Source organism: Serinus canaria, chromosome 1 (genome assembly GCF_022539315.1).
Source record: "Serinus canaria isolate serCan28SL12 chromosome 1, serCan2020, whole genome shotgun sequence".
In the NCBI taxonomy this organism is placed as follows: domain Eukaryota; kingdom Metazoa; phylum Chordata; class Aves; order Passeriformes; family Fringillidae; genus Serinus; species Serinus canaria.
Window position 1 is genome coordinate 83,738,012 of NC_066313.1, and position 27,096 is coordinate 83,765,107.

The 27,096-nt window shown below is 41.0% G+C and overlaps 1 protein-coding gene across 1 annotated transcript; it reads right to left on the bottom strand.

Moving 5' to 3' along the window:
- Positions 1-1,148: 1,148 nt before the first annotated feature.
- Positions 1,149-26,130, bottom strand: CRACDL (CRACD like). The gene is made up of 10 exons (XM_009085400.4): positions 26,082-26,130; positions 24,963-25,128; positions 21,890-22,025; positions 21,361-21,525; positions 20,674-20,742; positions 17,250-17,477; positions 14,041-15,601; positions 4,172-4,371; positions 2,402-2,534; positions 1,149-1,528 (listed from the first exon to the last, which is right to left on the bottom strand). Exons 1-10 carry the CDS (start codon positions 26,128-26,130, stop codon positions 1,395-1,397), a joined length of 2,841 nt encoding a protein of 946 aa, XP_009083648.3. The 3' UTR covers positions 1,149-1,394.
- Between the last annotated feature and the right edge of the window lie 966 nt (positions 26,131-27,096).

A 27,096-nucleotide genomic window follows, 5' to 3' on the forward strand; every position in this document is an offset into this window, starting at 1 on the left:
AGAGAAGACAAGATTTCAAAATTGCAAACACAGGTGCTAGAAAATCCTGTTTCCTAAAGTCTCCCCACATTTTTCCAAAGAGAAAGTAATCTCATAACAGAACCAAAACCATTAATATAAATATAAATAAACCTAGCGATTGCAGTGCTAAGGCAGTACTTTTCCCATGCATACACAAAATGAAATGGTTGTCTTAGCAGTGGGGCATCACAGGGTTTGTCCTTTGCTTCTGTAACTCATAGGGAAGTCTTGAAATATGTTCAGAGTAGTTGAACATATAGTTTCAGTCAATCAGCAGTAAATGATTTATCTTGTCAATCTTGTTAAACAAGCGAAGGTGAAGAGCTAAGGAGACTTCATGAGTGGGAGTCACAAACTGGTGGGGGAGGCTCAGGCCAATGAGCATGAGGATGTTATATAAAGGTAGTCAAGTACAGACATGCCATCTGTATGTTACTGGTTTTTAATGAGAGGAATTAAGATTATGTGGGGGGGTTATATGTGAAGCTGGCACTGTGATAAAATTCACAGTTTTCCCCAGCATTTCAGTTTGAACTTTAGCTTCAGTATTTTCAGTTCTTAATTTTAAATGAAATTCATATTGACCATTGTTACTAATACCGTCTCCTGACTGGGCACAAGGTTTCACAGGAAGGAAAGTCAGTTGCAGCCAGATGAATCCAGGTAGGAAAGTATATTGATGAGCTTCCAACTGCAGTTCCATTTCCTTACTGTTTACCTGCTTGAAAACACTGTGCAACCCAGGTTGCTCACAGAAAGAAATGAGATTTTTTTTCATGGTCACACATAAATGTGCATATTTGTGCCTCCCAAAATGCAACCTAACCCCAGAAACTGTACCACTGGCTTAGCTAAGCAAACCTGAAGTTCAAGCAACACATTTTAATGGAGTACTCACTAGCAGCTATTCAGGAATACGTCCATGGGCCTAACAGCTTTGGTAGAAAGTGTGTCACGTGATTCCAGTGAAATGCATCAAGAGAATCAGGATGTAAGTGCACAATTTATAACTGTAAACAGAGAAGACCATAACAAATAGAATTTTCCAGCAACAACAGAAGTTCAGAAAAGTTTAGCAAAGAGCCTGTTTGGATACAAACATCAGTAAAAGCAGAAAATGCAGGAAATACATAAGGCAAAAGTTTTATTTTCCAAAGCGTAAGTACATCCTTAGCATAATTTAAGTAATCAATTGCCATTGCAATTCTGATTGCTACAAAATTGAAGGTAAACTTTTTGACTGCACCTATTGCACACTTTCTCCACAGCTGCATAATAAAACTCTTCTGTATCAAGAGATTCTTCACTGTGATTTGCTGGTCTGTAGGAGTTCAGTCAAGTAGTTATGAAAGATGCTCCTTGTCTGCATCGTTCTATTTTATAATCTGTGGCATATCACTCCAAGCTTGAGACTTCTTTTTGGCCAGCTCCATCCACGATGGCTGATTGGGAACAGCATTACTGGCTTTCTTCAAGTGGCTTATTTCCTCCTTATCCACCAGTGCTACTGGGAATAAAGCACATGGACATTTTACACTTACCTGCTGTGCAACTAAGCACCCTCTTTTATTAAATACTTCCCATGCCTTGCCCTGTGGTAGAAAATCTTCACGTTTCACATGGAAGCTTCGTGTGCAATAAGTTATTGAGAAAATTACCATTCTGTGCTTTAAATAATACAATGTTTTTCTCATCACTAATATATTTTGATCCCTCAGTTTACCAAAACTCAATATGATGATCTGGATTCCTTGTTGTGCCCTGTGTTAACTCCCAGGCCAAAGAAGAGAGAGTCTTTTCATTAGTTAAAGTGTTCACATATGAATTCCTCCTTTACTCAGCCCCCAATTCACAGGAATTTTATTACTTCAAAACTTCTGCCCTTTTTTCAAATTTGAATTTACCAAAGAGATTTACAACAAGCCATTGTGGGAGGACTGATGGTCAGACAGTTTGTGATTGCACCATTCCTCAGCTTGCTGAGGAAGCCGTATTTAAATTGAGTGCTATTGTAAATATTTTTGTTTACATTTTACACTGGGATAGTGCATTTGGGCCTCTGTCCTGTGAAAGGGCCTGGAGGTTTTGATTCACATTTCTTTCAACACAAGTTTTTAGCTACCCCTTTTTACTTTTTTGTTTGTAATCAAACTGGTCAGAAGAATATAAATAAATAAAACGTCAAATAAAATAATAAATTAATAAAACACAAAATAAAATCCCAGACATGAGTGCTGAGAAAACTCTTTGTCCTGGCTGATGTGGGGCTGAGGAAGAGATTAGGATATAGCCCCTACTCCTTTTGCAGCACACTCAAGCAGGATTTCCTCTGACAAGGCTGAGAGGTAACAGCCTACATTTTAAGAATTTTGCTTCTTACCAGGGACACAATGTGACAAAGAATTGATTCTCAGCAGGGGCTTTGCTTCAGACTTTGTGTCTTTCCTCTGCTCTTCAAAAGTGGTTTTAGGTGCCAAGTGTGAAAGTTTACTCCATTGTTGTTTCACTGGCCCCTAGGTACAGAGAGGGATAAAATCCAAGTAATTCAGGGAGAATTAGTTCAGTTTGGAAGAACACAAGCAAAGTAGTGGATGGGGAGCCTGTCATAGTTCAGCAGACATCGGTCCCAATCCTCTCCTTTGAGCTGACACCTGTTCAGAAAGTTACAGTGTCTTCATGTAACATCCATGATACTCAATTTTACTAATTGAAACTATCCTTCAGTATCTCTTATCCATAATGGTATGAGTAGATAATTATAGTCTTCAGTGCAAAATGTATTCCAAGTACTTTGCACATCTCTACAAGCATACACAGGATTTGGAAACAGCCTCATTTTCTCATGTTCTCCTTCCATTTCCCAAATTTTGAGGGCTAGGGCACTGTATTTTTGGACAGTTGGTGGTAAATGGATTTTTCATAAAAAAGAAGTCAAACATATCCTCCAACAGATTTTCTTGCCAGTATCAAAAACTACCCTGAAGTGATAGTGCCTGGTGCCATGTGGGAGAAAGAGAAAGTGGGAGTAGTACAGTGGCACCAAGCCTCACATGCTGCAGTCAGAAGCATCTTGGCATGTTTCTCTGCTAGCTGCTACAGGGAAGTAAAATGCATGGCACGAATTTCAAAGATCATTGCCAGCTAAAATCTGGAGTTTCCTGTTCTGACATAAAAGCTGTATTTTGGGATCATGTTGGGCATTACTGCAGTTCAGAAGTTGGCCTAGACATCTTATTAGGTATTGTTTCTTGTTAATCTAATCACTGCTATTTTTCATCATCTAGAAACCATCTCTTATTCCAGGATATAATACACCTGTCTGGGCTGCTAGTAGTGCCATCTGAAGCAAGAAAGTAGGTCATTTGCACGGGGTATGCAATACTGGAATAGGACACACATGCTCCTGCATCAGAGCAGGGTTCTTATTTGTGCAGGATGCAAAACAGGCAGCAGGTAAGTGCTCTGGATCCATGCCAAGCACTTCCACTGGCACAGCTGTGTCATCTGGGAAGATCATTAGCTACAGGAATCACCCTGTTTTGCATGGGATCTCTGAAGAGGCAGTGTCAGCCTATATTCCATGGCACAACATGGGATTCTGAATTGTCCATGTACAGGGAACCAGAATTTATATATTGGCACTCTCTGCAAATGCAAAAGTTATTTTTATCCTATTTCACTTCTCTGGGCTCTAAAAATTGTTACCTAGGAGTTTCTGGGACCAAGCTGCTCATTCAGTGTTAACTCAGTCAGGAGGTATAAGAGGTTCAATGAAAGGCTGTGCTTAGAAGGATAGTTAAAAGAGAACATATTTCCTCTGCATTGAGGAGGATCAAAGACTACAATTTAGCACTTCCTTTTGGATATTTCAGCATGCAATACATGTGTTAGATCTGGTAGGTATGCCAAGAAATTTTACACGCTTCACATAGTTCCAGAATTTTGATTTCTTGGAGACACAAAATTACATATCTGAACAATCAGAGAACTTTGAATCTGTAACACATTTATGACAACAGTGTCTTTTTCAGTTACAGTTACACCCATTAAGTATCTGTAATCATTATGGCATGACTGGTAACATAGCAATAGATCCAAAGAATACTACAGGAGGGGGTACAAAAGCTTCACAAATATGTACTGCAAGTACCTCTGTTTGTTCCTTTCCTTTATTCTGTTTCTCTGTATTTGACTTATTATCTGGAGCCACGAACTTTTCTCTCTCGAGTTCCTTCTCCTGATGCATGCCCCTCTGCTTTTGCCTTGCAATGGAAATCCAGGCTGGCTCAGTAGGACTGTCAGGATCTTTTCCAGAGTCTCCTGCAGCCATGGGGAAAGGCACGTTTTTCTCTGTTGACAGATTATTTATGTACATCGTTAGAGGAAAAAGAGTTGTAGTCAGCTTCAGCTCATACTTTCTCAATGTACTGATTGGTCCCAGGACATGAAACCAGCCTGGATAAACAGGAATTCTGTTTAGTTTGGTCTCCAGAGAGCAATTTTCCCATACTCACAGGTTTAAGTTATCGTTCTACTGGTGAGAAATGCTTTGCATCTCTGTTCAGCTGGAGTTGCAGTGTCACTGCCCTCACGTGAGGGAGATGCAGAGACATGAATGAAACTTCTCTAACCTACCCATTTCCCAAGGTCTGACCCTTCTGCTCCCTCTCCCACAGTATCTTAGAGACAAGCAGCAGACAATGCAAAGGTGGACACAGAGGGACTGTGGTGTTACAAAGGCAAACTTCTCCCCACTATGGCTGCCCTCAGCTCCCACTCTTCTGAAGTCCATGCAGCAGCAGCCCATGCCTGAGTCTGCTTCCTGCCTTCCTTCCACCCCTTTAGGAGCAGCTTCCCCACATGCAGCAGCAGCCCATGCCTTAATTGTCTCCTGCTTTGCTTCCACCCCTTTTGGAGCAGCCCCCCCTTCCAGCTCTGTGGAGTCTGCAGGTGCAGATTCAGTCATGGGTGCCTGTGCACAGCAGTCTGTGGAGACTGAGCACACAGAAGCACTGCTAAAACCACAGAGGGAGTTTCCAGTCTTTTGATGTGAAGTTTACATTGACTTATCCCTGCTGATGCTGACCATGGTCTTCACTGGGGCCAGTAACTTCCATTGTGCTCCACCAGAAATGAGACTTGAGTGACACAAAAAGAAAAATGTCAATTTCTGGAGAAGAAAGTCAAAACTACTACCCTGCTGACCTCACAACTACTACCCAAGGATGAGCAGAAGCCAGGGTTATGGGAAAGAGAAATACCCTGTATTCAAATATTCTGAGAAGGGAAATCCTGTCTAGTCTCTGAACAGAACTCAGTCAAGAGAAGAGCCTCAACAGCTCTATTGGCTCCATCCTCCTGGTTCTCCATTTTTCCCTCACACTGCACACAAAACTGAGTTTCCCAATGAATGGTAGAGCTTTTATGTACTTTAAGTGAAGAAAAAGAGCAGGACTAACATCCTCAGACTCAAGAAGGTTGATTTCACCTTTCCCAGCCAGTTCTGGTCACTGATGTATCAAAATTTGCAGAAGGCTCTTGCAGAGCAGAAGTTAAGCTTCCGATCCGCTAATCACGTGTGGTCCCGCTCTCTGGAAAAGTTTATTACTTGGTTCAGCATCCTGTTCAGGGCCCTGGGAGGAGGCAGACCCAGCCAGAAAGGATTACTGCCCTAGGGTCCCTTGGGGGCTCAGCTGCTCTGCTGACAGTAGAGCCAGCCATGGGACCCTGTGGAGCTGTCAGACACATTTCTGGAGCACTGTGGTCTAGTTTGGTGGAATGTGGCCCTGATCAGGAAAGCAGGCAAACGTCTCTGAAGGCACATTTGAGATGCCTCATAAAGGCATGGAAGATAAAAGGGATGATGCACTCCCAGGAGCTGGAGTCTGCCAACACAGGCATCTTATGAAAGCCCACAAAGTTGCTTTGCTCAGGGATTTTCTCAAGTCCTTTTTATACCTCACCAGAGAGAGAGTAGTTATTTGAACAAGAAAACAGGAAAACATTGTAAAGCCTATGTCAGCTAAAAAATGAAAAAGAGAAAAAACCCCATGCTTTAATGCCAAAGCAAGATGTTTTGCCAGCTGATGCCTGCATTTCTCTTCACATTCACCTCATGCAATCTTGCAGGAAAACCTCTGGAAGAAACAACACAGAAGTCCAGCTGTGCAAATGCAGCACAGATAAAACAGGGTCCCTGAACACTGAAGGAGCTTCTCTCCCTCATGTTACTCTAATTCTGTGCATCCCACCTAACCCCCATCTTTGCATGACAACAGCTGTTCCTCCCATAGTCTTTTTCCAATCATGTCTTTTTTTTTCCCCAATCAGCCTTCCACTGGCTCTCCTTGCTTCATTTTTCTTTTCTTTTACAGGATGCTAAAGAATAAGGCTGGGAGAGATCTCAATATGTCATGTAGTCTGTCCTTCAACCGCAAGGCAAGATCATCTGAAAGATCAGTTTCATAGAAACTGTTTCCTCACAAATATGTATCTAACTCTCCAGAAACAGGACAGGTCTCAGAGTCTCCCTAAGCAACCTATCCTATGGCACAGCTCTTTTTTTCTACCTTTTTTTTTTTGCCTGCTGGGTGAGTTAAATCTTCCTTGCTCTAATTTAAATCCGTAACTACTTCTCCTACGCACTATGGACATGAGCAGATTACTCATAGTCTCCTTACAACAGCCTGTTATGCATTTGAAGACTTAGACCACATTTTCCCTACTTTTTTAACTTTTCTGCATAATCTTATTCTCTGGATCACTCTTTCTTTTGTAGGAATTGTCCTAGTTTGGTCAAATCTCCTTCAAATATGATGGTCAGAAGTGGCACTTGAGATGAAACAGTGTTAGCATCAGCTGACATGGAAGGACCACACCACTTCACCTGGAATGGTTTTCTGTCAGTCAGTGCCCCTTAACTTCCACAGCTCTCCAAGATAACCACTAACAAGTCAAAGTCTGCTAGCCACTTTATCTCATTATCTTGGGACAAACCTCATTGGGAATGTTAAGCAAAGCCACACAGTTGAAAGGATGTGAAGTCTGCTAATGCATCTGCCATCACATTCCCTCCTTTGCTTGCAGCCATGCCCTTAAGCCCATCTGCAGCCATCTGCACCTTTTCAGGTGGTGGGCAATTTGGGCAGGGCTTATTAGTGCATTGCCCAGTAAAACCAGGTGCTGTGCTTCATCAGCTCCCAAAGCGCTCCTGCGGAACGCGGATGAGCCACGACTGAAGGTGATGTCCCCTGTTCCTCAGAGCTGAGGAGCAGCTCTCTGGCTGTACAGCTGCAGACACACCACCACATGCATCCTCTTCTACCACCTCTTTACCTTCCTTCATTGTCTGTAATGTCTCGATGCTCAAAAATTCCAATGTCTTTTGCTGAAGATCCTTTTCAATCCACCCACACTTTTTGATAATACTGGGAACCTGGTTTCTGCCTTGATGCTGCTAATGGTGTACATCTTAGCTGCTGTGACTCCAAATCCCCCTTTGTGTTTTGTCCCATTTTCCCTGTCACACTACAGGAGTTTATGTAAACATCACGGTTGTTCCTTCTCTGCTTCCACCACACAATCCACATTGGCAAAATGAATGCTATGCCCAGGCTCTATTTACTGCACTACATGTAATGCTCTTATTGCTACCTGTGCTTCCATTTCTCTGTCATCCTCATGAGCTTAGGATTCATCCTGCTGTTATTTCACTGTGTGTTGCCTGGAACAACAGGGTTCCCAGTTCCCTGGGTTCCCAGTCCTGCAGTGATACGTCTGGAGGCTGCTACTATAACAATGTTTTTCATAAGGCAGATGCTCTAACGAAGGCATCAAGCACCCTTACTCTTCAGGCAGTTCTCCCTGATGAGATGCCAGACATCCTAGTCATGCCAATTAGAAGGCAGCCAAATTAGAGCCAGGTATCATTCCATAAGAGATGGTATCCAAATTTGCCTTTGATAATAGGGAACAAAAGTTCTTCATCATAATCTTGAAGATTTTATATATAGATATATGTATATGTAAAGGCCAACTTGGGACAGCACAGTAGTATCACCTTCAGAGGATCAAGAACTGGTATAGTGCTGGGAGAGGCTTTCTTGTATCTTTAAACAATTACATTCTGCCCTTGTTCCTTTGAGTGTCTTTGCTGCAGAAAGCCAGACAGGCAGACAAGGCAGGGAAAGTGCCTTATCTTCAGAAAAAAACCCATCAGATGCAACCCACACAGGATTTTCTACCTCATCCATCAGCCAGAATTACTGTAAGAGGTAGAAGAGGCATATTCACTATTTATTATCTATCCCATTGCCCAGAGGTCCTTTACATCCTCCCACCTCCAATTAGATAAGGTTTTTTGGCAGTATACATGCACCATTGTTCCAGCCAGAAGGATGAAAGGTGGTGAAGTAATCCAGGAGATAGTATGGTGAAGAGAGCTGGCAGTTTAAGGTGACCTGAGACTGTCTTATGAAGCTCTTGGTACCCTCAGGGACACAAAGAAGCAAAAAGTTTTCTCAGGAAGTGACTGTTCTCAAGGGAAATGCTGCTCCCACATCTTCCTGGGTTTGATTACCTTGAACAAGCTCTGTCTTATCTAGTCATGGGATAGTCCATGTGCTTTTATGGTTCACCACGTGGCAAAGCACAGCATTTAAGGAACTGGATAGCCAAAGTGGAACCAAAAGGACTCAAAGGACGATTTTAATTCCCGTTTCTGCTGCACGTCACATGCACAATAACTGACACAGAAACTCCCAGCTGGTAAATGCCACTCTGAGAGAGATAACAAAGTACAAAATGCAAGCAGTGGTATGCTCCATCCAAAGCTGAGTCAGTTTTGACAGATCACAGTCTCCACAAATGCCCTGTGTTTCATTTCTCCTTTGTTGAGCCTCTTCTTTCTGTGTTGCATTTGAGAGATTTTCAGAACAAAACTAAAATCTAAATAATATTCTTCATTTCATATTACAACATGTTGTTTTAAACAATGTGCTATTCAACTCATTCCTTAATAACTTCATAAGCTAATAAAGGATATTGCTGGCAGCAATTTCTCTCTCATTCATTCACAGCTTTAACCTTTTGATTGCATCTTTCCCTGGTTTCCTTGGAGCTGGCTTGGCCTCAGGCTTTTTTGAAAGAGAGGAGCCCCTTCTTCCCCTTGGGATAAGCCACCAACAATGGAAAGATACCAGGTCGGAACTTGTCAAGCCAGTCTGTGCATAATGTCACCATGTATTAAAGCCAGCAATTAATGTAAGCTGAGATCTTCTGCTGCCTCTGGAAACCACACCCAGAGGCTGCTGAAGCCTTCCCTTCATATCCTCTCCACAGCCAACAAACACTCATGGGACGGTCACAAGGTCAGCTGCTCTTGCTGCATTCTTCACCACTTCCATAGCTTCCAGACCAACCACTGAGGATAGCTCTGAAGCCAAGTGAACCATAGCCACTTTCTCAATCCCTCCTGCAGATCAGAATCCCCTGAGCTCTCCTCCACTGTGCCTGAAAGCATCACAGCTGGTTGCCTCAGTGGTCCTCTAGAGGGGGGGAAATTCCCCTTCTGCAACCCCATTTAATACAGGTATCTGTTTCTCTTAGTATCTTACTAAAACAACCTCCTTTTTTTCCCCAGACTAAAGCTCTGATCTTATAGATGAAATGTCTTCTGCCTAAATATTGTGGAAATAAATTTGTACACTTCTCAATGATATTTGGATATTATCCTGTAATGTGTGTCAGACTGGTTGTATGAACAAAAAAATAAGATCAAGATAATACCTTAATCTTAATGTACAAAAGGAACTATGATTGACTTGTTACTGTGCATGGGTTTATACACACACGCAGGAAGTGAAAGAAAAATACATACCTACTCCTGTCTATTGACAGACAGATATACTTCATGTATTCAAATGTATCTCCCTGTGTGTGCTGCTTGTACGGATAAACACAGCAAAGACATATTTAACCATTACCCTGAGATTTAGGGATTAACTTTGTCTTTTTTAGAGATGGCCTCAGATTTCTTTAAATCTGAGACCTGCTTTTTTTGCATCTAAAAGCCTCTGTGGACACAAATTATAGAGGAGGTTCTTTACGACGTATAGTTCTTATACTTGGGAAAGAACATCTTATGCCTGCAAGGACTGCAAAGACTGGTTATTCTTGGCCTACATGTGTGCAGGTGAAAGGTCAGAGCCAGAATTTAGAGTCTTTTGAAAGTCAAACCACTAACAGCAAGCAACGCTAGCTTGTGTATTCCCTGACTGTTTTAAAAGCAAACATACTCAAAACTAATCCAAACAACTTTACACAGGGAGATAACACCCTCTGTATGTAAGTGTTATTGTTTTATAACACTGCTTATGCATGCATATTTAATTCCACACTGTTGTATCTTTGCTCATTTATAAAACTCCAGTTATTTTAAGAAGGGCTTTACAAATGCATATAGCATTTAGAATATCCTGGCCTACATATTTCCCTTTGTTTATTAAATTACTACATGCATTCATGTCAGTATACACACCCTACTGCTTAATTTCAGACAAAGCTATTCAAAGATTTGGTTAAGTATTTCTGACATTTCTTTTTTTCCCTAAGCTGCTCTGAGAGATATTTGGCTTTTGATTGGATCTATACCACTGATGCCAGAAGAGTCTTTTTTACACAAGAAACTGCTGTTTGCATCAAAGTCTATTTCACTGCTGGAAAACAGCCATGTTGCAAAATAGCCTGACACAACTGAGAAAGCAACTTCTTTTTGGGAAAAAAAAAAGACAGCTTGTTTTTCAGCTGTAGCCTGGACAACATTAAAGCAATGTCTTTTTGATGTAGAGAAAAACATTTCTCTTGTCATTCCTCTATTTGCCGGGCAATGCACACCAATTTCATTCACCATAACATCCATCGTTTTCCCTGAGCTCTTTTGCTCTTTTCAGAGGATGTCTGCCCGCTACAGCTCCTCAGTTGCTGATTTTTGTTTTTCCTAATATGCAGATTCAGACAAGTATTGCTTATGGTTTCGCTGTTGTAATAACCTGTTAACATATGGTAATTGCTTCTGCCCTTTACAGGATTTATAGCAAAGTGTATCAACTCCAAACAACACAGCTTAACCTTTTAAATCTTGCAAGGACTTGTGCCTTTAGCTCCAGAAACTTAAAAATTACTCCTCCTGGGGTGACTAATTTCACACAGACATTAAAGGGCTTCCTTGCAGCCTGGGAGAGGTAAAGCAGTCCCTCATTAGTTCCCCAGAAAGCTCTGGGGAGGAGGAGTGCTGCTTTCCCCTGGTGTGGTAAGCCAGCATCCCATCAGCTCTCCTGTTCCTTTGGTACCAAAAGTGCTGAAAAGCTAAAATGTGAACTGAAAGAACCACATTGCTCCTGCTGACCTCAATGACACAGCAAAATGACTTTTTTGAAATGAGTGTGCATGAGAAGGGAACTGCATCCCCTTGTATCACCATTTCACAGCTTCTCTTCTTGTTCAGCACACAGATTTCCTAACATGAGTGGAAACTCCTTGACAGCATAAATAAACAGCATCTCCTGATGGTGACTACAGCTCTTTGAAAATACTGATGAACTCAAGGGCTAGGAGAGGGCTGGGTGAGTGTAAAGTTAAAAAAAGAAGTGAGTGTCCAAGCAGATCCAGAGGCCAGAGATGCCTGATAAGACACATGTGATCCATGAAGGGCTATGTTGATTATGTTTGTCAGATTTCTCCTGTTTGCAGTTGCAAAGACATGTTCCTGACTCATTGAGCTGAGGGAAACTTTTCAAAGAGCTTAAAATTATGTTTGGGCAGAGCTATTTCCCTGCCAAGTCCTCATTGCATCCCATGACTCTCCTATGCCTCAGAGAGGGACATAATTTTTGGGGTCACTGTGAAACTTTTCCCAATAAAGCTGGTTCCAGGGCACTCAGAGGAGGTGGGCACACCTCCTTCACCCATGACTTCAGGTGGCAGGTCAAGCTGATGTGGCAGCTGAGCACAGGGAGGTGCTTGGTCAGATGTCTAAAAGGCAGGCAGATAAGGAGGAAAACTAATTGCCATCACAGACTAATCTGAACCATCATTTTAAACAACCTCAGACCATACAGATTTCCTGCAATACTCTCAGGGGGAGGGGAACACAGCAGGACTTCTTAACCCTGTTTAAAACTCCAAGCGCATGCATCTCTATCAGGGAGACCAAGGCAAAACTCCCACCCACAGGTCCTGTTTTGCAGAGGGCAGTTCTGCATCTCAGGGCAGAGTCTCCTTCATTCTAGGGCTGAGGAGCCACAGGAGAAGCCTGGAGGAGAAATGTGCTCCATGGCTTCTTTCCTTCCCCTTCTTCCTTCTCTAGCACTCATTGTCTTTCACTGCAGGAAGACATTCCAGTCCACCTTCAGGCACCCTGGGACTCAGCAAGAGGGATGTGATAAAGGGCTGTGTGAGGGAGCACTGGTACTCCCACTGCTCTCCTCCGTTTCCTGCCAGAACAGCCCTGCTATGCCAGATCTTCTCCTCTCTTGTCCCAGTATGACCCCCCCCAAAATCTCAGTCCATCAGACATGTGGGCATCACTACAAATAATCAACTACGGGCAGCACAGAGGGGAAAATGCCTTTCAAGGGAGTGTATATACATATATCTCCTGCCTTGCCTGTAGGGTGTGGGGAGGCTCTGGCTGGATGGCTGTGGGGACCTCACCTGGTTGTGGATCTTAATGAATTCCCTCCTTTATGATGGCTGGGAGAGCAGGAAACTGTGAATGTGGCCAAAGTCCTGCAAAAATATCTGTGATGCTGCAGCAGAAGACAACTGAAATCAGATGTCACTCAGGACATCAGTAAGTTGCCTCTGGGGCTGGGAGGCAACTCACCCTAGAGGAGACAAGTGGAGTCCTGTGCCCTGAGATCTTCTCTTTTGGTGTTTCCCTACTCCAAAGCTCAGAGACAGACCCCAGTCAGAAAAGAGCAACCAGACTGGGGGAAGCTCTGCAATGGCACAGAGACAGCCTATTATTTACTTGGCCAGCATCTTCTCACATTCATAACATCAAACCCATGCCCATACAGGTCCAGGACAGGGAAGACTTTTCTTCCATGTATCAGAAGACCTAAAGATTTACTTTTCCCCCTCTCAGCTGTTCTGTGAAGTGAAGAGCAGAGGTCTCCTGCTAGAACTGCTTGAGTGTTCTTCACCTAACTTGTTTATTGTCTTTGCAAAGACCCCAGACAGTGGTGCCACTTCCAGTCTTTTCTGTTCTCTGCCTGCAGTCCACAGTATATAATTAGTCTCCAGAGGTCTGATTTTTTTTTTTTTTTGATCTCTAACCCAATTATATAATACAGAAATACAGACAACAGGGTAAAGAATAACAATCATCTGCAGTAGACACGATCTTACGGTCTCTCCTGCCTTTGAACTCCAGGAAGCTGCAGGGTTGTTAATTTTTGTTTTAAACAAGGAATGACTAATGACTAAGATAGATAAATGAATAAGAAAACCTCACAGGAGGCAATAAATAAATGGTGTGTTTACCATGGCAGGCAGTGGCAGGGCCTCATTGCATTTCTGCCTCAATGCTATGGTGAAAAAGAAGGTCTAGAGGTCTGAGTCACTTGTCCCACAGAGGGCACTACACTAAATATGGGCTCTTGGATTTTGAATTGCCATGCAGCAGCTCTAAATGGGGACATTTAGTAGCTTACGATTTCTGTTTTCCAATACATGCTAGTGTACTTTATTTTTTGAGTGTCACTCTGAACATGCTTTAAACAATACCCTGAAATTCAAAAATCAGAGGTAAAAATATCTTATTCTGTCTGCTGTTTCTTCCCTTCTGTCTTTTTTATTATCTTTTCAGCAAGGGAAAGTAAGGGAGCAACCTCATTGAAGGCAGATCCATCAGCCCGTGCTCACCAGGCAGACACAACAGTGCTGCCTCATACTCTCTCACATGTAAGATCATTCTTTGCAAGTGAAGGTAACTTCATAAAGTTTTGGGAGTCTTACCAGGCACTTTACAAGCAGTTGACTGTTTCTCCAAGTCTCTGTCTTCATTTCTGGATTCAGGAGAGTGAATAGCTTTGTCCTGCTTCTCCTTGCTCGCAGTAGTGTTTGGAATGGTTATGCTTTGCAACACTGGCTTTTTCGGCAATGGAGGTTTGCAACTAAGCTGCTCAGAGGACTTTGCTTTGGGTTTGATCTTTTCATTTAATGAATCACCAATATTTGTACTGGCTGTTTTTCTCATGTCTACCTTATCACCCCTTAGAAAGGAAGGCAATCCCTCATTTTCTAAATTAAATTCTGCACTGTATCTTTTAATCCCTTTTGATTCTGGTGGTGAGTTGTCTTCATATTTCAAGGACAGTGAGGTGGATCTAAGTTTCACTTGAAAAGGATTTTTATCTTTAAAACTTGGCTGATTCTGAGATACCACTGAAGAATTGCTTGGCATTGGTACTGCATCAACAGCTGGGGAAATATAACCAGCCAAACTTTCGGTAGGTTGGCCTGGGTTCTCAGAGTAGGACTCTGGCAGGAAAGTCTCCTTTTTGCTGCTACTTTTTTCCTCGTCCAGATCTGATCCCTTCTGGAAGTCATCTTGCCACTTCTCATTTCTTGAGGAGACCTTTGCTTTGGACAGGAAGAATCCAGTATTTAATGGGCTTTCCAATGCTGATCTTTCTGGGAAATACAGGCTTCTGGTGCTTGGTCTCTCCCGTGCAGAGGAAACAGAAAACTTTTTGAAGGCATTGAGTTCATTGACTGCTTTTTCAGCTTTCTTCCCCAACTGTTCCTCCTTGTTCTCCTTATCAGAAGCAGCTGCCTCCTGTGCAGTCTTTATTTTCTCCAGAGAGCAGAAAGTAGACGATCCCATCTGCATTGAGGAAGCAGGATGTGAAACATGGAATGAGTCTGTGGGCTGGGAAGAACCCATGAAACACTCCTTGGTGGACTCTGACAATAGAGTAAACTCTTTGTCTGCCTCTTTATTACAGGGCATTTCCACATGTACCTGATCATCCTTCTGGTTATTTTCTTCTGACCTTCCCAAGTAAACAATACTATTCTTACTAATTGAAATATTTTCTTCAGAAGGTAATTGATTTAATGGAAACACAGTAGGAAGCTCCTTATTTTCCTGATTTACAATATTGATTGACCCATCCCCAGACAACAGAACCAGTGTTTCTGAGGAGTCTTCTTGCTTTTGCACTCCTCTGTCTGAACTGGAATAGGAAGAAGTTGCAGAGTCTTTGCCTTCTGACAGCAATAAGGACTCAGACTCCTCACACGAAATTTCCAGTGCTGGTTGGCAGTCCTCTGGCTTGTTCTCTGGTAGCAGGGTTTCCTGTCCATCAGCAGACTCGGAAGCAGGCTGAGTCATCACTGGTCTCAAAGCAGGAGGGGGGTCCTCAGGCATTCTGGGCTTTGGCCAGAAAGCCACATCCTGTGTTGCAGCTGTGCCGCATGGCAGTTCTTGATTGCTGGGTTTGAATACAGCATCATCCTCTTCTTCTTCCTCTGGGGTACAGCTCAAATCAGTCAGAGATTCAGACTGGGTCCTCTGTAAAAAAGAAATACAGAAAGCCCCGTCACCATGTACAGCTTCACTTTTTTCTTATTCATCATTACATTTACAGCTGAGATCTTAGAGGAAGGCAATACTTGCCTCCTGTGCTGAGCTTGCAGTTTTCTTAACTTACACACTGGATGCTTTTTTAATTAAGCAGATCCTGGAATAATGCATTTACCAATATAAAAGCAATGCGTGACATTTCCTTCTGCACAAGTAGTGCTTTCATGCCCTTGTAGATGGGAAGTCCATCAGAACAATGGCCATTGGACTGTCCTTGGCAATTGATTCTCCAGAGCATACTGCCTATGTTTTGCTGCTCTCAAGCAAAAAGCAACACTTGAAAGAGAAAAATCTGTCTCTGTATTTTGCTACTCCATACTAGCATTAAAAATAAAACAACCCATTCTTCCTTAAGCATGACTCTGAAGAGGAAAGGGTACATAGAAGCAAGAGCAAAAGCCTAACAAATCCATCCTGTTATGATACTCCATTTTAGCTGAGTATCTGCCCCATATGGCAGTCTTGTTTCTAATCCCGCTGTCATACAGCATTACAGGCTTGCTCCTTTGTGTAAAAGTTTTCTTTTTCTTTCAAGAGTTAAACTGTTTGATAAAAGTTTATAAATGCATATGTAGTTTAAAAGTTAACAAATTCATAGGTAGTTATCTGTGAGGTCTTGTGATTAAACTTGATATGAGGACTGGCTAAGTACACAGGATTATTTGAAAGCACAGTAGTGAGCTGCTGAATATGCCTTTTCATATGGTGCCTGTATTAGCTCACTGTTTCCCCATAGTTTCTTGGGTAAATATATACTTTGGATGTAGGCCCTAACTCTAAGAACACAAAAACTGCACTTTAAAGATATTTTAGGGTGCTTACAACTTCTTGTTTTGCAAAGGCAATTGCAAAAAAATGCAGTTGCAATGCCACCTCCATTCACGAGAACATAAAAGTACAAGATATCGGCCAGAAGCAAGGAGCACAGGCAGAGCTGGGCAAGAAAATATTAAAAATTGTTTTATCAAAACATGTGAACGCTCTCTGTGGGAGTCCAGAAGGGCTCAGTCAGCTGGCAGTTATAGGCAGTCTGGACAAAGCAATCATATTTTAGTAACAATGTTAGAATGGAAAAGAAGGATTGATCACTGAATTATGGCTTTATGTGTTTTTCTAAATAACTGGCCTCATCATTGTGCTGCTCACAGCAGTGCTCTACCGAGCTGAAAGGTCACTCACAGATTTGGGGAAATACTGAATATCAGGGGGAATAATATTTCTGGTAGTAAGCAAGCCAAGTTAATTGGTTTACTGTATTCAAAACTGGATGAAGTTTATACGATGAAGTATAAATACTGTGGTAAAAGTTGAAAGCTTTAGTGCTAAAAGGGAGGAAGGAAAGAAAGAAGGAAGAAAAACTAAGCTATGCCCTTCACAAAATATGACAAGGGACAAGATAAATTGTGTTTAGGATGGTTTAGAAAAAAATATGTTTTTTTAAAATATTATACACTTTTTAATAGCCTTTTTAAAATAGTATGCACTTTCATTTATCCTATCTGAGTTTGAAGTAAAAAGTCCAGTAAGAACTTTCTGTGTTTGTGTCAAAAGTGACACTGTTTATTTTCACATTTACCTGAGAAAATTTTCTCATTCTACTGGATCTGTGGTTCCGGGGTTTTATTAAAAGCTTATGCTTAGCAGCAGAATTATCCAAGAAAGCAGAAAGCTCAGGTGGAGTGTCAAAATTGGCTGTAGGGGAGATGGTACTGTCAGATGTCCGGGGAGACCCAGCTTTGCTACTTCCATGCCTAATGAACAGCTGACCGTCTGTAGAGTGAGATCTAGAAGAACCCAATGTAATCTGAAAAAAAAAAAAAAATCCCCAAATGGAGAAACAAAAATAACAATTCTACAAATAAGTAGCCATATTTATTATAATTTTAAGTTTGCCTCTTTTTCTTTTTGACTTTTCTTTAAAATACATTGCATTTCCTAATGTTGCATGTGCTGTACTAGTGTTAGCAATTCTGTTTTTTTTAGCTGCTTGAATATTGTTACATACTGTCCAGGGGGAAGGAGCAAATCCCATCTAACTGGAAGATCTAAAGCACAAAAATACATGGCCAGCATGTTTTAGAAGACAGATTTATGAAAAGTACTCAGTTACAGAACCTAAAGGGCCATTTTCCTTTCTGGGTCTGTCCTAGCATCTTTGTCTAGGCTCCTATCCACAGTTGTTTTGTGCTGAGCATCTTTAGCTTTCTACATGTGAGCAGGGTCCTTCAAACTCTACAATACCCTCCCAAAGACAAAAGAAATTAGGAATTAGTGGCATTGACACTTAGGTCAGCTTGTGTTTTTACATCATGTAAAAACATTTGTATCTACATTTACTGGAAATGTAAACTTTCATTAGTAAACTATTCCAGGGAAGGAAGCAATGGATAAGTCCTACTAGAGGACAATAATCCATCCAGAAACAGCTCCTGAATGCTGCAAGGGGTGTCATACTGTCACGAAACAGGAATTTAGTTTGCCTTTGAGCTTCACCAAAAAACTACCCTAGTTCCAGGGATGATGCATCAAGAACACTGGAAAATTTGTTAAAAATAAACTCTAAAAAGGGTTTCTCCTTCCTCTCAGATTCAGTTTTGCAAATAGGCATAATGGTATTTCCAAACTATCTGTCACAGCATTAACATCACCTCTGGCAACTCATTACAGCACTCCATGTAGGCTTGAAATTCTGGTTCACTTCTTTGGAGGAGATTTCCTCCTTTGTCACACTTTCTTCTGTGGGCATTCTTCTTTCTTCTTCTTCTTTCTTTTTTTCTGGAAGTGGTATTTTACTAAGGAAGTTGGATGGGAGAAGGGCAGAGCAGCTTGGTGTTCATTTTATTTTGGAAGGGAAAAAGCATCAGCAAGATGTGCAAGTAGAATTCTGCAATATGCACTGCAGCCCAAAGATACTCTGTAGTGTAGTGAGGGCCTGCGACAGCTTGCTCAATGGCCAGGGAAAAACTCCCATTGATTTTAGCAGAGGCTGGATCCACACCTTCTAATCATACTTTCTACTTAAGAAAAAGAAGGTAGCTCAGACATGCTGAATAATGGATAATGGCTGCTCTCATTAATTTTAACTCTACAATATCTGCAGTCTAGTAGTCACACATGACTAATGTACAACAAACGATAGGTGGCTGCATTATACATTAGTAGCAAACAGTGAATACATTGACATTTCAGCTCCATGATAAAAGCATGGCACATGTTCTCTTTCAAAGCACGTCATTATTTGCCTGCCTTTCTTCTGGCTCCTGCTTTTCCTCGAGAATTTTGCATGTCTTCTCCTTGGCAGTGCTCAGTGTTGGCCATTACACTGGAAAATCCAAAATCTGGTTTCTTACTTAAATTTCAGCAGCCTTAGTGAATGCCAGCTCTGAGCCGGCTGCAGAAGTTGTTTGTCCCACAAAGTTTGGCTTTGACAAAGCCTGCTGGAGAAGAAAAGAGCTGGCAGACCCCTTTCTCCAAATGTCATTTGCACATGGCTCAGTCATCCTTCAGCTGGTTGTGCTGGGTGGCACAAGGATGGAGGGCCAGGAGGAAACCCCATCCCCAAAGCCCAGACAGGAGAGTTGTGATTTCTTTCTTCAGTCCAGGAAATCCTTGCTGCCAAGACACAGCAAGGTGTCACTGCTGCCCAAAACCTCAGGACCTCAGGGTTGTGTAAAATTCCTCAGTCCTGTGAACTGGTCTCCTCTGACTTCCAGAAGCAGGGCTAATTTCTCTGAAATGCCAGGTAGTAGATCCTGTGGTTTGGGAGGAAAGCCTTTAGATGGAGCTGCATTCTGGCTGCACTCTCAAACTGGCATGGGTTGAAGAGAACTCTGTGCTAAATGATAGGGCATGTGGAAAAAGCTAAACAGCTGTGTAGTCATCACCACGACTCAGGAGTCAGCAAGTGAGTCAGAAAGTAATATTAATGGAGCAACAGGGAGACATAAATCCTCTTTCAGCAAACATGCATCTGGACTGGGCACAATTACAGTAAGCCCATAACAGCTTTCAAGAAATACTTCCTTCGTGAGTTCTGTTGTTTTTATTTTAAGAATAATAATATTGCACTGCATATAAGCAGTTTTTTCAACCAACTTCATGTGGAATCTAAGATGTAAGGCCTGAAATCTTTGCTGAGCCCTGCTTCAGCTGGTCCTGAAATACATTTTGCATAATTACCAAGAAATGGTCAGCTCAAGACTAGTTTCTCTATTTCATTTCTGCAATTTCCTTCCACCCCTCCTCCTATTCCTAGAAAATGTTCTTCCCTCTACCTCCTGTGTTGTTTCCACCAAGACTCCAGCTGCAGACAGCTAAAAGGGACTCTTCAGAGCTTTCCAAACAGCCCTTTAATCAGCCAGAAGGGCTGGCTTCTGATTGAAGAAATCCATCCATGTGCCTATACTTGAACTCTGAAAAACATCACTTCAGCAAAATTCACAGCCAGAATCTCACTGAAGGCTGAACTCAGACTCCTAAGTCAGCCACTATCATCAGGCAAACACTTTCTGTGTCAGTGTGAGGTAACTTTGTACTTAAAGCAGGGTCTGGGCAGATTTCAAAGGATCTAGAGCTGTTCCCATCTCTTCAATAAGCTTTCTCCCTTACCCTGTGCACGTAACTCAAGCAGCCTTTACTGCAATTTCCCATCTTTGAAAAAATGGGCACTGCTTCAGTCTTTAAATCTGGTTGGTTGTGCTTGGAGATTAAATCATGTCTATAAAGTTTGCTAAAGGATATGAGCTTTGCTAGAGACGTTAATTATTATCAATGGGATAATAATGGGATGATTTTGCATCAGAGTTATGTTGATAAATAATCATAGTTTTTTATGTTAGACAGACAGATATTAAAACAGCAAACAGACAGACAGGCAATTACATGCATACAAAATTGGTTTCTTTGCAGCAGACAGGCAACAAAATAATATTTTTTTAATATTTCTTTTAAAAACTACTATGGGTAATTACTTGTCCCTTAATACATTTGGCAGAAGTTACCTGTTCTTCTTCTTCACTTCCTGTTCCAGCTAAACTCAAAGAGCTAAGGTGCTTGTGAGAGTCAGAGAACTGTGGGATGGAATGAGGAAGAGATTCAATAAAAGATGACAAACAAGATGGATATAATCACAGAAATAATCTACACAAAGTGCACAAAGGTACTGGCAATGTGAGTTGTTTTCTCTACAGTCTTAAGGATTAGCAAGGACACTGCAAACATAAAGTGTAAGACATGCAGATAAAGAATGAAATAATGTCTAACAAAACTGCCATTAAAAAAAATCAGATTATTTTATGTTTCTTTTTCCAATGACAACCTAAAAGAATGTTAGAGAGTTCTCTTATCAACACTCTCAAGGGGAAATACAGATTTTTCAGCCTTATTTTTAATGCCTGGAAGATCTTTGTAGTCTCTATAAAAAACACAGCATTCCCATGCATGTACACAATCACATAGTCTTCTTCCTAGTTCTGCATCTCCTGGTGTGACATTTATATTTTAACAGGAACACAGATTCTAAGTATCTGTTTACAGAGAGAGGGTGTTTTCCCAGTTTGAGTAAGGTATTTCTGAATTGCTCAGAAGTAAAATAGGGATACATAAAACCAAATACTTTATTCTACCATCCCCATATAGGTAAAACAAGTCATTTAACACCCATTTTTGTCAACACTGGAACTACTCACTCTTGTTCTCATGCCTGAGCTTAGGCTTTCATGAAGCAAAGACATTTCTGGAGGGCTCCTGGGTAATCCATCATCTTCAGAACTGGTCCCAGCATCCTCTGTTCGCTTTGCATGAAGTCCAAATGGAGGCGGAGGTCCCAATTTCATGGTAGGCTGGAGTTTCATCTTCAGCGTGGCATAAAATACATTAGCTTGTGATAGTGATGGAGGTTTCCCCAGAACATTTGTTAGCTGAGGTCAATGAGTTACCATTATTTTAACTTCACAACTGAATGATCCAGGGCACAGGACGTCTGACTTTACACATTCTCTCAGGGAGCCAAATAGACTACCCATTTTTCATCCATCATTTATGTAGAACCAAGACGGGATACTGCTGTCTAATTAACAAATGCAACATTGGATATAAACTGCAGCCAGATATTACTTACTAATCAAACATTCGACTACAAATACTATCCAAAAAAATCAAGCCTGGAAAGACATTCCATCTCTTGCGTTTGAAAAAATATTATATTGTCTAAATTACCTGTAAAGCTCTAATCCGATCCGAAATGTTTTCTTGAGAAAACACTCTCACTGGCCTTGCAGGCTCTTGCCCAGTCTCAAGGATGAAAATGCTATCATGTGACAAAGCTCTGCTTCCCATAATGCCTTTATGTGTCCTAGAATAATATAACAAATGAGTGAAAACATGCAAACTTTTTTGCCATTTCTCTTAACTCAAGGGGTCTATTGAAGGTGGAATGAGACATAGGGATGCACAGCATATATCACAAACAAGATTCCAGACTTCCCATAAATACAGCCATTCAGGATAATCTAAGTAACACCTTTAAAAACAACAAAAAAATTGTAAATGCTGTTATCTGTCACATTAACAAACTGGATCAAGGTTAAAGACAGTTTAACGCCAGAAGACAGGTTATGTCTTATGAAAAAATCTACTGCCCCTTGGGTGGAAGCCAGCAGCTGGGTGGTGTCACAGTGCCACAGGCAAGCCCAGGTGCAAAATTGAGTTCACATGAATGAGTCTGTCCTGAGACTTCTTGCTAATGTTAAGACCATGTCTTGCAAATGAGTGACAATTACCCTAGGAAGAACCTTTTACTATCTAAATGTGGTACAGCATTTAATATATCTCTGCCATACAGATCATTAGCAAAATCATTTCAGGCAATGTAGTCCTTACACGGAATCCTTTAGGTGTTGTGCTCTATATCAAGGTATCTCAGATTTTCTCTTATGAGCCTGTGGGACACATTTTTTCAATGACAATCTTTGTAGCTTAGTTGGGGGAAATAGGAGATGCTTTGTAGGCAGTTTATCTCATATTCTGATGCATGGTTATGTAACATCTTTTGCAAATGGGGCATGTGGGGCATGAGCACCATGCTTCCTTATGGGAATGGTAGAGGAGGCCCACAGAGAGACAGCTAGCTGCTAGGAGGTTCCTTGTGCTCGTTTTCCTCAGCTTAGCTCATACCCAGACTGAGAAGAGACAAGAAATGTGTGCACACAGCATTTTTTAAGAGTACCTTTTTCAATTTTTTAAATCAGGGAGCTATGAAATGGTAAATCAGTGCAGAATAGATAATTATTTGGGTTTATGTAACTATCAAGTAAATTGAGCAGAAAAGAAAAAAGAACTGTATTTCTGGATCCTAAATACTGTCATAGGGACATTGAAGACAAACAATCATGGCAGACTGTAACATTTTCCACATAGTGGCTGCTATAAATATGTTTGATAAAACAATAGCAGGAAATAGTTGATCTACATTCTTGCTGCAGAAGGAAGGAAAGCCTGCCACATCTGCTTGATGCATTAGAGACATTAGAAGAGCAATTTATCTGAGTGCAAATGTGATCTGTGCAGTGCATCCAAGGTCAGACAGATCTATAGCAATTTGCAGAGTAGGTGCCAGTCAGGGCTGCAGTGGTGCCCCATGCACCAGCACTCAACAAGCGTGCAGCCACACAGGCACTGTCACTGCATGGGCACATTTATCCCAGCATTCCATCCTCATTTCCTCTTTCTAGCAGATGCATCCCTCCCAGACACATAATGGAAGTACCCTGCATGTCTCCTCAGATTAAGTGCTCAAATTAATTTTCCTTCCTTTCAAATAATTTCCTGGTCTTTGTCTGTCTACGTAAATATTGAGAAACAATCATGTAATAACGCTTCAGGTTACAGCACAGAAATATGGCCAGAACAGCCAGAGATGGCACCCACTCAGACATGACCTTGTTAAGGCACACATGGGGGAAAGAAAATCTCACCATCCACGTCTTACAGGATGTAATAAGCTGTCAAACGACAGAAAATCTCACCACCTGGTGCTGCCAGCCCAGAACTCTGAGGGCCTCAAGCTGGACTTACTATCATTACTATTGCCAATGCCATGAAAGCAAAAAGAAAAAAAACAACACCAAACCATCAAAAAAAAAAAAAAAAAAAAAGAAAGAAAAAAAAGAAAAAAAAAGAAATTGTTAACAATTTCTTTTGGTTGTTTGGCGCTGCCTGGTGGCCACATCGAATAATGTCGTTTTAAATGGCCGGGCCGGGATGGTTTCCTTTCCCATTCCTGGGCACAGCAGCACCCTTGCTTGAGGACCAGAAGGCTTGTTCTGAAGAGCACAATGTCCACCAATGCAAAGACTTGCTCTTGAGTTATCGAAGGGGGTCTTCAGTCCACCTGTCTGTCCAGAGATATAGCTGAATGTTTGGGCAGGGTTTCTCATGGTCACTTTTCATAGTGGGTGACATGAAGACAGGGTTTTCAGAGGCAAAGAGGTACACAGGATGGGACTCTTCTGGTCTAACTTCAGACATCAAATTGCAGCTATTTACACTGCAGGTGGCTATCCCAGGCTCCTGTTTACATTCAGTGGAGAGATATAGGCACTCCTAGAGCCTATTTCATGCATAAGGATGATACAATCTTTGTTAGGAATGCTGACTTCTGACTATAAAAGACAGCTGGTAACTAACTATACCTGTCCATGGCAGAGAGATTGGAACTGGATGATCTCTAAAGACCCTTCTAACTCATACCATTCTATGAATCTGTGGTTCTAGAACTCAAATGTAGACATTTTTACTTTGGTCAGATGGATCCCTGTACACAGAGGAAAAGAAGGCTTCAGAGCCTCTGGATCCTGCTGATTTCAGTTGCAGTCATCCCATTACTCCTTCCTTGCTTTCAAACTCTGGCATAAAGGGTTAGTCATCCAACCTTCTCTAACAATCCTTAGTAGTTACATTTTAGGGACATAAGGTTTATATCCTGGTAGGATATAAACCGATTATCTAATTCATTTTTGAAGATGGGAATTACATTCTTTTGAAATTATAACCCAAGGCTTATTTATGATTAAATGAAAGCATTTTTCATTAATATTTCTTGCTACACCCCACTCAATTCCCTTCTGAATTGCCTTGCATCAACCATTTTAATTTGTACTTTCCTGGGAAAAGCAACTATTTGAAAATACAGCATTATGCACAAAGGGAGGCGGCAATTTTGAGGTGTTTTTAATCTACAGACATTGTAGCAATTTTGTATTTGTTCACCAAACGGAGTCCAAAGACTTACTCAAGTTCATCTTCAGAATCATAACTAGTGCGCGTGTCATGAGAGGCCGCGACATCGTTTGTTGACTGGCACAGCTTCAGGCTGCTGCTCACAGAAGATGACGTCTCTTTCCTTTTCTTTTTACCAAAAAACTTTTTGAAAGATTTGAACTTTGATTTTTTCTTTCCTAAGTGAAGAAACATAAAGATCATGCAACCAGCAGCATGTGAAAATTTTTGAGAAATAACATTTCTTTCTAATTTTTTTCATAAGTGGATTTTTTTCCTGGAAAATGTAACACAGTCCACTGTTGCATTATTGTCTTTCAACACTGTACACATAGTATGAAATTACTGTTATCTTGGAGAATGGATTACAATGTTTATGAGACATAAGAAATAACCAATGGTGTAGAATCATTCCTAACAGAGTTTCAACTTGCCTCTTGGGGTAATTAAACTGTGAAGGAAAAATTTCGTCTTAACTGCCTGGGATATGAAAAAAAAATTATTACTTGGAAACACACTGTCTTTGGTCAGCAAGCTAAATAGTGATGATAAGAGCAATGCAACCAAAACCAATTTAAATGTAGAAAAGGTGAATGAACAGTGTTGGGAGGCTAATGCTGTTAAAATGTTTGGTTTATAATACACTGAGAGTATTTTTAATGCTGATTACAAGATTCAATGGGTCACAAAGTATTCATCTAGGAATCAAGCAATAACCTTGAAAAGCAATTCTAGACTGCTCAGTGAGAAAGACCTAAATTAGGATCAGTTTAGTTGCAGCTCTGTGAAGGAAACTATTTCAAATTAAATCAGTGTTTTCCACAAGAATCCCAACAATCTGTGCCTGGCCTGTTTAAGTTGACATGACAGTACCGCGAAGCATCTCTTTCAGCATTTCATTCACTCTTGGATCTTGTTGGGTAAAAAAGTTTGCTTGGTCACAAAATGCTATAAAAATCTTATTTCAAGCCTCTGAAAATGCAGAAAACATGTAACAGCTCTTGGAAAAAGGTGAAGAGAAAGGCAGAATGCATTCTCTAAACAAACAAATTCACTTCTATGAGAGAGCTAAGGCATAGAAGCTCAAGAAGTCACAGCACTTTTCATTCACCAGGGAAGGGAGAAATTATACCTGAATTGTCCTCTCCATCTCCTTCAGCCTCTCTCATCTTAGGGTCCATTGTCCTGGAGGAACTCATGGGGCAATCACTAAAGGAGGAACAAAAACTGTCAGTTGTATCAACAGAATAACAGTACTTCACTGTATATGTTTCAGATACATAAGGCAAGTTGCTAAAATATAAAGATAGAGAATAGAATATTATGTGTATGCTTACATAGTGTATGTCTCCATACATATCTAAACATATGTGTGTGTATATTATATATAAACATACATAACATATAAAAATATCCCATATGGTACTTATCAGGCTGTAGAGAGGTAGAATAGATTACACAGACTGTTTCTACTTTCAGAAGACAATAGTACTTGACAGTTTAGTCAACCAGCCCCTCCTGTCTCAAGACTGAATTTGGTGAATTCTTGAATGCTTCTAAAAATATGTATTAGGGGAGATGGGCTTCTTTGATTCTCCCTTTCTCAGCCCATTCAGGTCAAGAAACAAAACAACAAAATTACAGCATTTGAGCAAGTGTACAAGTAACAATAGTAGAGAACCCCACGTATTTTTCCCTTATTTATGTCCAATTTTAAGTATTCTGTAGATTATGTTTTTTCTTCTTTCTAAAGAAACTTGGGAAAAGGTAGAGACTCTTTCCATCCCTTTCTTTTTGTATAGATAACAGAGTTAGGGAGAATTAGTAACAGAGAAATACAAGTAAAAATAAAACAACTGATTTTCTTATTTTCTTCTCTCTTCTTTCTTTACTTTTCAGAAGTGAAATATTACTTTGCTTATTGAAGTTCCTAAACTAAAAAATAATTCCAAAACTGCACATGTCCAAAGCCTGAAGACAATTTATTTGCAATTTAAATTACATTTCTGGTGCAGTAGTCTGTTTGTGCTCTCTTTTCTTCATCTGGAGAGCCATAATTTCATGGTCAAGGGAGAAGAAAGTCGTGGGTGCCATTGATTAGACAGTGAGTTAAATGCTGTAGAGTCACTCTTTGGGCTGTAACAGAG

Excerpts from the sequence above, each read along its gene's own strand:
- CRACDL (XM_009085400.4), bottom strand. The coding sequence starts at position 26,130 with ATGGACCCTAAGATGAGAGAGGCTGAAGGAGATGGAGAGGACAATTCA. Across the intron at positions 17,478-20,673 it reads GAAGTGAAGAAGAAGAACAG|ATTACATTGGGTTCTTCTAG; the intron begins GTAACTTCTGCC and ends TTTTTTTTTCAG. Across the intron at positions 15,602-17,249 it reads GAATGAGAAAATTTTCTCAG|AGGACCCAGTCTGAATCTCT; the intron begins GTAAATGTGAAA and ends TCTTTTTTACAG.